This window comes from Trichomycterus rosablanca, chromosome 22 (genome assembly GCF_030014385.1).
Source record: "Trichomycterus rosablanca isolate fTriRos1 chromosome 22, fTriRos1.hap1, whole genome shotgun sequence".
NCBI classification, from domain to species: domain Eukaryota; kingdom Metazoa; phylum Chordata; class Actinopteri; order Siluriformes; family Trichomycteridae; genus Trichomycterus; species Trichomycterus rosablanca.
In genome coordinates this window covers 22,255,192-22,267,991 of record NC_086009.1, presented here as the reverse complement: position 1 = coordinate 22,267,991, position 12,800 = coordinate 22,255,192, and the positions used below count along the sequence as shown (strand labels likewise).

The window sequence follows — 12,800 nt, the reverse complement described above, 5'->3', positions numbered from 1 at the left end:
TTCCATCAGACTAATGGGCTGCCACAGGGCAGTGTTTTGGCACCCCTCCTCTTCAATGTGTACACCAACGACCAGCCCCTACCAGAAGGATGCAGCAGGTTCATCTATGCTGATGACCTAGCACTGACAACACAGCAGTATGGCTTCCCAGAAGCTGAGTCAACACTGGAAAAAGGCCTATCAGATATGTCAACATACTATCTACAAAACCACCTGCGCCCAAATCCTGGGAAGACCCAAATCTGCAGCTTCCACCTCAAAAACAGGGAAGCAAAACGGGAGATTAAAGTAACCTGGGACGGCATGAGGTTAGAAAACAATCAGTATCCAGTATACCTGGGAGTAACCTTAGACCGTACCCTGAGTTACAGAGAACACATTAGGAAGACAAGAGCCAAGGTCTCCACCAGAAACAGCCTACTACGACGATTAACAAGCTCTAAGTGGGGGGCCCACCCAAGCACACTACGAACAACCGCATTAGCCCTGTGTTTTTCCACCGCTGAGTATGCCTGTCCAGTATGGAGCAGATCCCGCCACGCACACAGAATCGACCCTATTCTCAATGAGACCTGTAGGATAGTGACTGGGTGCACTAAAACAACTCCAGTACCCTGTCTCTATGCTCTCTCAGGCATTGCTCCCCCCAACATCCGGAGAGCAATTACCACCCGAGCTGAGCGGACAAAGCAAGTCAATGACACCCGGCACCTACTCCATGCACATTATGTCGCCCACAAACGACTTAGCTCCAGGAGCAGCTTCTTGGACACCACAGATGCACTGGAGACCAGTCCAGCCTATGCCAGGGTCAGTGAATGGATCAAAGAGTGGAACAATCTAGGCAGCCAGACAGCCCAGTGGACAGAGAGAGGGATCTTCCCAAATGAACACCCTGCCTCCGGCCATGACCAACCATGGAATGTCTGGAAAACCCTGAACCGCCTGCGAGTCGGTGAGGGGCGCTGCAAGGCATCCCTGAAGAAATGGAACCTAATAACAACTGACTCGTGCGTGTGCGGTGAACTCCATTCCATGGAACATCTTATGAGATGCAGTTCTGCTCCACAGTGCACTGCAGAAGACCTGGCTGAACCAAACGCAGCCGCTCTCGCCTGTGTTTACCACTGGAAAGACATGATCTAGATGACGGCTGGACACGAAGAAGAAGACTGTGGGGAGTTTCTATTCACATTTGTAGATAAAATATAAAGTCACACACACTGAGGTCCATACAAAGTTTCCATCTTTATTTCATTATCAGCTGACATTAGAATAAACCACATCCACTACTGTGAAAAACTGTTAACACACACACTGTTAACACACATCATATTATCTCACACACACACACACACACACACACACACACACACTAGAATGGTAGTAAAGTGAGTGGAGCAGGGTCTACTGTAGGCAAGAGCAGGATGAGCAGACGGTCGGTGCACCAGTGAACGGTCCAAAGGGGGGCAATAATTAAAATCATAGTTTTATTCAACTTAAAGGTTGTGCTTGTTACATGATGCTTGTTAAAGTTTATTGGGAAGCTCACACCTTCAACCACAATTATTATGAAAATACTAGCGAGAGCCATCGTACTGCACTCGTTTCAGCTATGTTTATTGCAGTATCATGTGGATTGGGACACAGCCCAGGCGCATACATTTAATCAGAACTGAAAATAACCGAGAGGAATCCGATCGCACCCATAAAGAGTCGGTGTGGCCGCAGGTTTGCATCCCAACCAGGCAGGAGCTTCATCAAGAGCAACTAAATCAACAAGTGGAAGCAGATGTAGCTCGTGAGTAGATGTAGCTCGCCACAGCGACTCTTACTGGGTGGGACTGGACACCCCGCCGGTCTAATTGGTTTTCTTTAGTCTCAGGTACAGACGGTGTTGATGGTGCTTCATATCATCAGTAAATGTGAATGAATGAAGCTCAGGCTTTAATAGATTAATGCAGGATTAGATGGAGGTTCATTCCATCAGGAACAAAACCCTGGTTCCTCCTAATCCTGCCTGAACTTCTGCTGCTGCAGACGGCTGCCCTGACCGAGGAGAGCCTCGACTATCATCACTTTAGTGCTGACCACTTCTTTTCACCAGATGCTGGAGTGTCACACAATGAAGTGCAACCAACCAGAATTGGCTGTAGCACCCAAGGTGTCAACAGGTGCCAACTGCAGCAGCAATGAGGAACTCCATGGATCCCCTCCTTCCCTCCCTCAGGCGCAGCCAATTCTGCCAAGAGACTTTTTGGTGGGTGCTACAAGGGCTGTGTTCCAAACCACATCCATAACAAACAGTAGCTCTAACGAGTACACACCAAGGTTACTATTTTTGTTAGTACAGCAGAATAATGTTTGGAACACATCTCAACTTTTCACACCAGTTCATGTTAGATTTACATCTGCTTAAAATAATAACTGCTGGGCTGAAATCCACGTCTATCAGATTTCCTGAATCAGATTCTGAATTTGGAGGTTCTGACTGACGGACGCTCGAGTGCGGACGCTAATCAGGTGGAGATCGAACTCTGACGTCAGTGGAATGTGATTCTTTTCTAATCGTTCCAGGACAATCATAACGAGCACCTTAACGTCCTTACAGAGATTTTAATGAACTGACTGAAGACAGGACGGACACACGGACACACAAACCCAAAAACAGAAGGAGAGACGGGGTCAGAGAGACAGACAGAGAGTAAGAGAGCGAGACAGGTTCGTCTCCGGTGTTCCCGTGCATGAGCGAGCGAGCGAGCGCGTGCGTTTATATTTTCAGTGTCCACTGTTTCACACAGGCATCATGGGAGGTCGTCACCAGCGTGTTTCCATTCAGCCAGGCCAGACCGCTCACGTGGTGCAACCGGTGAGCATCTGCAACACACACACACACACACACACACACACACACACACACACACACACACACACACACACACACCATCAGTAAAACACAAATTCCAGCTAGCTCTCACGCGTCAGCAGGTCAGGACAGAGCCTGCTCTGCCGCCGACCATCACTGACTGTGAATATTCACCTTGGATCTTGATCCTCTTGTCGGGGTTGCTGACGCTCCACACGTACACCATCATGTCCATCCCGCCGGACGCAAAGTGATCGTTATCAGGACTCCAGGACAGACACACAACCTTAGCATGATGGCCGTAGAAATCGTTCTTAACCTGCGCACACACACACACACACACACACTCAGATGCTGAGTCTACACGACTGTAAAGTGTGATCTTTACTTTGGATTACAGATGTACTGTGACCCTGCGCTCACACTGGGGAGAGGCGTGACGCTGATGTAGTATGGGCACAAATTCCCATACACAGACACACTTCAAAGTTATGCCAAGTTCACACTACACGATTTTTGGCCAGATTTCGCTCGGCGACCGGTCGGCGCTAGATTTGCCGGCTCGGGAGCAACTCGGCGTTCGCTCGGCGATCGAAACTCGGCACTCAGTCGCTATGTGTGAACTATCCAACAACTCGATCCGACCGGCTGGCCGAGCGCTCGGCGACCGGATTGAGATATCTAGCATGTCAGATATCTGATCTCAGTTGCACGTCTGGCAATGAGTGCTCTGTCGAACAGCCAATGAGAACGCAAGATACGGTGTGAGGGGAAACGCAGGAGAGGAGTGTACCGGTACATAATATAGTTTATATCAGAATACACACACACACAAGCTTTACAGTATTTACAGTATTTCTGACTTGATCGTTCTCTACAAAACACCAACGCTGCATTGCAAAAATATTATTATGAAACGGATAGTTCCGGTCCTAAAATCTGATGGGCTGAGCCGCGTTCGAAGCCGTTGTAAAATAATGTTATGTTCGCCCTCATGTTGCCTAGCAACACTTAATCGAACTACCTTGCGTCGCGGAAGAATGCTTTATTGTAAGTTTATACACAATAAATACATTTATGAATTAAACATTGTTGTATTTATTATATTTTATGTTGACCGCCGTTTTATAAAAGCAATAAGCCACTCGAGGCCGTGCATTACTGTTATGATTGTAGCACGGGGAAAGAGCGCACGGCCTCTCGTGGCTTATTGCTTTAATTAACCTCCAACTTACTATAGAACAATCCATACAGTTCGTGTTGCCAAATCCACTCAGATTCATTGATTTTTCATCCTTGATTTTACGCTGCACATCAGCGCACAAACACTTTGATCGCTCGCTACTTGTTGACGTGCATGTTTGGACGTGGTATCATTAAACCCCTCGTCACTTCTCACGTTTGTTTTTGTGACAAAACGTTGTTTGGGAGACCAGAGACGCTCGCCTGTGATTCCAGTTGGTGATAGACGGTGTAGTGTGAAATATACACCGACTGAAAGACTCCCGAGTGCAAAAGATTCAAAGTCGTGTAGTGTGAACTTGGCATTAGTTGTTCTAGCTAAAAACATCACACAGAGGGCGATTTGTTTTAATAGTGTTTGGTTTTCTTTTTATAAAGCTCATGGACAGTGTCCAAATACTTTTGGCCATATAATGAATGTAGAAATAAAAAAGTATTAATGTGAGTTACTGTACATGCTGTGTTTAGGTAAGAGTGAGAGTTTATTACCGCGTAACCATCAGCGACGGTGAAGACAGTGATGACCTTCTTATCGTCTGCGACCGCTAGAAACGCTCCGTCTCTGGAATATTCCATATAGGTCACGCAACCCTTCGCCTCCAGGACCTTCCCATCATCCTTCAGTGTGTTCCCCTGTACTGAGTACAGACGCACCTTTCCATCCTACACACACACACACACACACACACACACACACACACACACACACACACACACACGCACACACGCACACACGGTTTATCAGAGTGCTGTGGCACTACAGTGTAGGGAACAAGAATAGAGAGAATGAAGGCATTTGAAACACAGCTCAGTAAACAAACAGTAGGAATGTGTTGATCCTTACAGCTCCGCCCACTGCCACGGTGGCACCCCCCGGGTGAATCACCCCGGCCTCGGGTTCATAATCCAGGTTCTCCAGAGTGAAGACTTTCCTCCTGTCCTTCAACAGCACCACCTACAGGAAGGAAAACACAAACACACACGTCACTCCTGCTCTTCAGAAATACGGCAGTGCCAGGCAGTCAAGTGGCACAGGTGGCACATTTCTGTTCGAGTCTCAGCAGGAACACAGGCCTGGTCGGGCACTACTGAGGAGGTTTGCCATTAAGACTGAGATAAACAGCACAAATCCTGCTGTAACAAAGAGGCTTCTACAAAGGACTGAATAATGGGTGTGAATCGTTTCTGAATCTTTTGTGTTTACCGGTCGTGGTTTCCTACAGATGTGGTTGGAAGAAATTTGGACAAAAGGTCAATTCACCAAAACCTGTGTGTGTGTGTGTGTGTGTGTGTGTGTGTGTGTGTGTGTGTTACCTGTCCAATGCACACAGCTAGAGACAGGCCAGACGGTCCCACAGCTACGGTCTTTGGCTGAACGTCCATCTTTGCCACATCAGATGCACTGACAGACACACAGACACACAGTCGTTACTGCAGGGTGGGTGTGGGGTGGGTGTTTTTGGGATGGAGGGGTGTTATTAGTATTTACAGTAGTACAGTAAATTAGCAGAACCTGATTATTACAGAACGAGCACTTCGAACCTGGAACTTATTTATTACTGCAGCCTCCAGCCACAAAACAATAACAGCTCACTAGTAAAGACTAACTTACTTATATTATTATTTAAAATTATTAAGAATATTAGTTCTTTTTTCTGGATTTTTCCCCATTTATCTCCCAATTTAGTCATGTATGATTCTTGGAAGGTGGACCCTACAATAAGCTCTGATATTAAAGCTGTGTGCATTGAAATATTGAAACAGCTCTGTGGCATGTATCGGAATTCCTGCTTTTGTGCAGATCATATTTACACACACATCATTAATAATGACTCCACAGTGAGGAAAATACACACACACACACACACACACACACACACACACACACAGGAGGATGCTGGGGGAAGTGAATTTGTATGTGTAAACACTGTGGATATTCTGGTATACTGTGTAGTACTGAGGTTGGAAAATTAAAGGTGCTGTTTGTGGGAAACCCTTTTTGAAAAGCTGCTGACTGGTTTCCTGGATTAGAGTGACAGTGTGGTGCACCAATCAGACGTGTGGAGTGTATTTGCATGTCCAGCCCCGCCTCGTTCTGCATGAATGGAACTGATTTGCCTTTCATAGCCACACCAGGATCCCCGGCTTTATTTACCGACTGAATAAAAAAAGCACAGACAGTGGATACGCCGTGGTGTGTGTGTGTGCGCACGAGTGTGTGTGTGTGTGTTACCTGTACTCCTTGTTCTTCAGGTCGGTGTAGCGGAGTGTGTCGTCCATGCTGCAGCTCACCAGTCCGTTTGACTCGTCCACAACCAGCCTGACCACAGAGTTGGTGTGTCCCTTACCCACGATCGCCTCGTTCTCACCGCTCACAGCGTCCCAGTAATGTACACACACACGTTAAGGAACGCAACACACACACACACACACACTCTGTACTGCTGAAACAAAGATCACAAACACTAACATCTCATCACAATAGAGACCTGCGGTTTTGCTAGAATATGGAAAAATGACGGCAGGGATTCACTTCCATCAGCCACAAGATTTTAAGAGTTCAGAATCTGATGTCGGGTTTAAGGCCTCAATCAGACGCAGCATTTCTCATTAGGATTCACTTCAGTAGAAGTAAAGGAACCGAAACTCCACACACATACACACCATTATTCCTCCTCCACCACACTTTACAGAATTGTTTTCAAACTCCAGTTCAGCACCAAACTGTGAAGCTTAATTTATTAATCCAAAGAACCGGTTTTCACTTTTTAGTGACTGATGTTGCTTTCAGATGCAGTTTGGAACTCAGTAGTGCTGACCTCTGTAGTGACTTGACTTTTCTACTTACCGTAACTGTGCTAACATTTAAATGAAGCAGCAGTCACTGAGATCTTGTTCATAAGGACTAAACGACCGTGTTAATTCCTCTGTAATTAGCGGGTGTGGCTCAAACACCACAGTGAGTTCGTTACTGAGCTTTAATAAGATAACAACACTTATAACAGAAATATCGTTAAGGATATTGATGTGCCCGTCGTGGCTGCCGGAGTAGATGGTGCTTTTGCCCTCGTCCTGATGCACCGTCACACACTGGATGGATTTACTGTGACCCTGAGAGAACAACAAACACGAGTCAATAAAAACACGTGTGAACAAACACATACTGACCGTGAGCTGCTGCCCCCACCTCTCAGTACTGACCTTGATGGTGCGGAGGGGGCGGTTGGGGTTGTTCTTATCCAGGTAGTTGATGTATCCGGACAGCGAGATGCTCAGGAGGTGATTCTTCTGCCACAGGCAACCCAGCTGCTGATCCAGAACGTCCGAGCCCATGTTGAAGGTGGTGACCACCGTGTCGCTCGCCACATCCCATAATTTCACCGTCTTGTCCCCGGACGCAGAGATGAGCTGAGTGCTGTCGGGACTCCAGCTCACCTACAGACGCAGCAGGAACACAGACGAGTTCATTACTGCAGCACGACTGAACACCAGCGCATTTAACCAGCCGTGCTTCAATTAGTTTAGTTTTTATATTTATTTATCAGCTCCAGTCAGTGAGAAACTTATAACCATACGTACGGCGTAAATTCCGCCCTCGTGAGCTTTAGCGCCGCCCAGTGTTCCCAGTTTCTCCGCAGTCTTTCCATCGTAAATGAAAATCTGAAACCAGACAGACACAAAATTCTTAGAATGAAAGAAAAAAACGTATAAAGCAAAATTACATTCAATAAAATAATAAATCCTCCACAGTTTATTTATTAGTGTGAGCTTCTGCTTGATGGAGAAAGATCTAACGGCCTCACTGGTCTCCAACAAAAGACTGGTTCCACCGTGAGGCCGTGATCATCCCCCTCTGACCTCACCTGTCCATCAGCACCTGCCGAAACGTAGCGGTTCCCGTCAGGTGAGAAGCGTACACAGTTCACAAAGCGGCTGTGATCCTGCAGAGAGAGAAGATTTATAAGTGATCACACACACACACACGTCCCTGGTGCCCAGCATGATCTGGTATCAAACCCACGAGCAGTCAGCCGTGCAGCACTCACTCTCCTGTCGGGCTGTGCTCACCTCACAGTCACGTGCACCAGCATGCAAACGCTGCACATTTGTTTTAGTCAGATTTGCATGCAGGATCATTAGTAATCAGATTTGTGTATCAAACACGGACAGACCAAACGGAGGATTTAATGACCCTCAACATCCATCAAAAGAGGATAAAAACAGCAGAGGTGATCCGAGACCCCACACCCTTCACGCTCTCTCTGGGCGGGTAGTGGATCATCCCTCCTCAGACTGCTGTGCCGGCCCTTATGCACCACTGGTATTAAATACGTGTTGGCATAAACATTTTTGGGAAGGGGGGGGGGGGTATTATATGTGTATGAATGAAAATGAATTAATGTTTTGACTAATGGGTACAGCCAGCTACACTGAACCTGCACCACACAGTTCAGTACTCTAGCGGAGCGTGTGTGTGTGTGTGAGTATAATTAACATGTTCCCACATGCAGCACATTCCTACGCTCATGTCACCACTCCTTACTGGTAACCATTCCTCCCTCCCAGTATCAGTATAAACATTAGTCACACACACACACACACACACAGACACACACACACACACACACACACACACACACACACACACACACACAGGTCCACGTTTTCCTTGTGCTGGACCCTTTGGTAAAACCAGATTTGATGAAGACTGTACTGCATGTGTGTCCGCCAATCCACCTCCTGCACTTTACTTATTCAATGTGAGGTGAGACGAGAACCTATGTCCATATATATTTTCAAACCCCAACACATATCTGAGGGAGCTGCTGTATGAACTTACGCTCAGGGTGCACTTGAATTTGAAAGGTGGTCCCTCGAAGAAGGTGGTGCAGTTATCATCACTGCCTGTGATCAGCCTGTACGGACGGGTCTGTTTAATATCCACACTGTTAATGATCTTACTGTGGCCCACAATCTCACCCACTGATGAACCCGTGTCCCACAGGAACACTGCGCCGAACCTGTCTCACACACACACACACACACACACACACACACACACACACACACACACACACACACAGAGTTTAAAACAGAATGGTCTTGGTTGGTGGAGCTCTGAATCTACGCAGGTCACGTTCACTATAATAAAACAGTTTACTGTAGTTCAGTTCTATGTCTGAGCCCTCAAAAATCTGATCACCATGCAAAAAAAAGACTTTCTAATTCCTAAAACCAGTTTCTAAGTGTGGAGGGTGTCACGTCAGTAAAACCCCAGGAAACACTTGTAGTCACTTGCAGTGATAAGGTCTGCAGCAATTACACAAACATCTTAATAATCCTGGTTTCGGGTGGTTAGAACAGAGTGGTTCTAGATGCCTGAAGTGCAAATGCTTAAATATATACAAGTTCAAATCTCAGCTCTACTAACAGCCGACCAGGCACCTATACAGACAGTGACTGGCTCGTCTGAGGGGGGGAAACTGCTGCAGTTACGCCCTTTGCTGGCTGATCAATGGTGCTGCACAGAGGCAGGGGTTAATAGAGATAAGTGTGAGACTTTTTGATCCGTGCATGATACGGATCTCCATATGAACCTGATAATGCAGGTAAAAAGAAGCGGTCAGGAATGGAGGTCTGGAGCAGGAGAGGGGGAATACCATCAGGGAACTGGAAACGACTAAATATGGAGTAATGTTGGGGAAAATGCATTAACGTTCTTAACACGCAAACAGCCCCTAGAAATGAGACTAGATTAGTGACATCACTGTTACCCTGCAGGTTCCCCTTTAATGTATAAACCACAAAGGAAACTCGAGTCTGTACAGAAGTCCTAAAATAACAGAAGCAAACAGAGGGGTGCAGAACTGACTCACTTCTCTCGCCCCTCTCCCACCACGGCGATGCGCTTGCTGTCCTCCGTCCAGCTGATGTCCTTTATCTTGCCTCCGAACGGCTGGTACTCGTACTTTAGCAGGTGCTCCTTCTGGGTCGTGTCCCAAATACGGATCTTACCCGAGATGTCTGAGAGTGCAGAGAGACGCGGAGGTTAGTGCATGAGCCCTATACTGAACTGGAATTCAGGACGTGTCCCAAATCATTCATTCTATTCCCTATGTAGGTCTCATGCCATCCTTGACTTTTACAGAGCATTGTGGGTAATCTGGTAATCAGTTTGGAACTGAACACTGCGATTTCATTTACAGACGATGAAAACAGACGACCACGAACAGGACACACACACACACACACACACAAACACACACAGTGTACACACCTCCTGAAGCGATGTAGAAGCCACTGGGAGCGTATTTGGCCACGATGACCGGGTGAGCGTGTTCTGTGTAAACATCAGCAATGGCAGGATTCTGGAACACACAGCAGCAGCATCAACAATCAACTCAATCAATAAAGAACTGATGAAACTGGGAGAGTGAGTGCATCTGAACTCAATACATCTCCACTCACTACCTGTGAGGACTTTGACACGTTCTCCCCATGGTACCACTGAGACTTAATTGTGGTCATTGTGGTAGATTTCTCTTTTCCAAAAACATGCTGAAGGTGGATTGGCTGTTGTAAATGACCTCTAGGTGTGAGAGAGTGAGTAAGCCATTGTGTGAGTGTGTGCGTGTCCTGTGATGGACTGTTCCTGCCCCGAGCCCAGAGTTACTAGGTGGTGCAGACCCACCGTGACCCTGACCAGGTTGGAGCACTTGGTGATCATGACCGAATGATGGAATGTGATGGTTCATGTGCACTCTGATCCTGAACTTACATCCATGTTCCTGATGATGACGCTCTTCCCGTTGGTATACAGGAAGTTGTTCCCTTTCGGGTCTCCGCCCAGGACCTTGGCCACGCCTCTCTCCATCTGAGGCAGACTGGCAAACACGTGCTCTGCAGAACATAAACACAAATAATTACAACTTCATAAGACTGACCCGACTAAACATCCAACTCAAACCGTCTCCATCTCAGCCAGCTATCAGCATGATGAGCCCGTCCATACTCACGTTCTAACTGCAGCATCCAGCAGCAAACTGCAATTCTTCATTAGAACAAACCGAGTTCTGATGCTCGTTAAGATTCTTCTAACCCAGCGTGGAGCTCCGGCCCAAACGAGGCTTCTACCGGCTCGACATTACCAGTGGTTCAACTGGTCCAAATAAGGAGGCTTTTACCAACCTGAAGAATCCAGGGTTTCTACCAGACCAAATCATGGCCGACAACCAATCTGACACTCCAACCTTTTTTTGCCCAGGCCGGTGTTCGTTGTGCCCAGCCTGAGGCTTCTCCAGGTATGAAGCTACACCCACTTACTGTAAAGCCTGAAAGTTCTACTGCACAGTTAGGAGCCATGTTCTCTAACAGTTCTCCAGACTGATGCCTCACCCAACACTCGGCTTCTTCTCCTTCTGCCCAGAGTAAGGCCCGTCCTGCCAACCTCAGGCTTCCTCTACACAAATTACACCTGGTCATGATGAACACTTAGTCCAGACTGAGGCTTCTTGTGCACAACACAGGCTTCCTCTACATAACCTGAGAACCTCCTTGAACAAACTGACACCCTGAACATGGACATTTTGCCCAGGCCGGTGTTTGTTGTGCCCAGCCTGGGGTTTGAGGTTCGGTCTGTGAGCTGTCACACATTGTTTACGTTAGCATGTAGTCAATGACTGACTGGACAGCGCCCTACCAGCCTACAGCAGACCCAACACTAAAGGCATTCTATACATTAGGTGTAAATACACTGTATGATGGTTGGTTGTTGGTGTAGGGAGCTTGTAGGGAGCAGAACACAAGAATTGGAACACAGCCGGTCTGACAGAATCTCACCATCAGTTTCCGGATTCCCCACACAGACACAAACAGGCACTACTTACTCAGTTCGTACGACATGATGTGAATCCGCGGACTGACGCTGCTGGCTGAGTTACTGCGGGATCGTTTCCTCTCAGAATGAATGAATGAATTGTGACTGAATTAGTGAATGAAGTGCTGAGAGACCGAGCGCGCGCTTCCTCAGCTTTCCTCCTCACACAAACACACACGCGGAAGTAACAGCGGCTCGCACTACACTCGCTATGCCCATATATGGTAAAGTCAGCTTCGGCCCTGTGTGTATCAACAGATTCTGCGAGGCGCCAAATCCTGCACCCCAAGGACCCTGTGGGTGTTCGCAGCATTCGCCTACTTAAAAAAATAAAAACAACTACAAACTATTCGCTTACATAATTTCATGTCAACTAAGCGTTTATTAACATACCATATACATGTATATTTTTCCTGAATCCACTGTGTGTATACACTCTTTGCAGCCGTATTCTAAAGGATGCACCTTCCTAATATACACAATCGTTCCTAATTCCAACAAATGTATTAAGATAAGTTAGACTTTTATTATACCACTGGGGGAAAATGTGCAATATTACAGCACCTTTCAGGAATAAAGCGATATGAAAAATGTTTATACATATTTAAAAAACTAGAAATGTTAGAAATATAAAAATATATAAACATTTTATTGTAGTTTTTGGGATGCTGTCAGTTTTAATTAGTCAAAAGTAGTGTTTCTAGGTGGCACCTCGACCCTAAAAAGGATGAACTTTAAGTATGAAACAAATCTAAATAAAAACATGCAATTAAATAAGTGATTTCAGTTGAAATGCATATATTCTGCGGCTGAATT

At 46.5% G+C, this 12,800-nt stretch overlaps 1 protein-coding gene across 1 annotated transcript; it reads right to left on the bottom strand.

Moving 5' to 3' along the window:
- Positions 1 to 1,229: 1,229 nt before the first annotated feature.
- Positions 1,230 to 12,144, bottom strand: wdr1 (WD repeat domain 1). Its single transcript, XM_063019039.1, has 15 exons — positions 11,995 to 12,144; positions 10,887 to 11,008; positions 10,386 to 10,476; positions 9,985 to 10,132; positions 8,949 to 9,129; positions 7,972 to 8,049; positions 7,688 to 7,768; positions 7,310 to 7,543; positions 7,132 to 7,219; positions 6,342 to 6,498; positions 5,423 to 5,510; positions 4,953 to 5,063; positions 4,598 to 4,771; positions 3,041 to 3,185; positions 1,230 to 2,877 (listed from the first exon to the last, which is right to left on the bottom strand). Exons 1-15 carry the CDS (start codon positions 12,008 to 12,010, stop codon positions 2,771 to 2,773), a joined length of 1,821 nt encoding a protein of 606 aa, XP_062875109.1. The 5' UTR covers positions 12,011 to 12,144; the 3' UTR covers positions 1,230 to 2,770.
- Positions 12,145 to 12,800: the final 656 nt, after the last annotated feature.

Coding starts and splice junctions, on each gene's coding strand:
- wdr1 (XM_063019039.1), bottom strand. Junction 9,130..9,984: donor GTGGGAGAGGGGCGAGAGAA/GTGAGTCAGTTC, acceptor TGTGTGAGACAG/GTTCGGCGCAGTGTTCCTGT. Junction 6,499..7,131: donor CAGCCACGACGGGCACATCA/ATATCCTTAACG, acceptor GTGTGTGTGTAC/ATTACTGGGACGCTGTGAGC.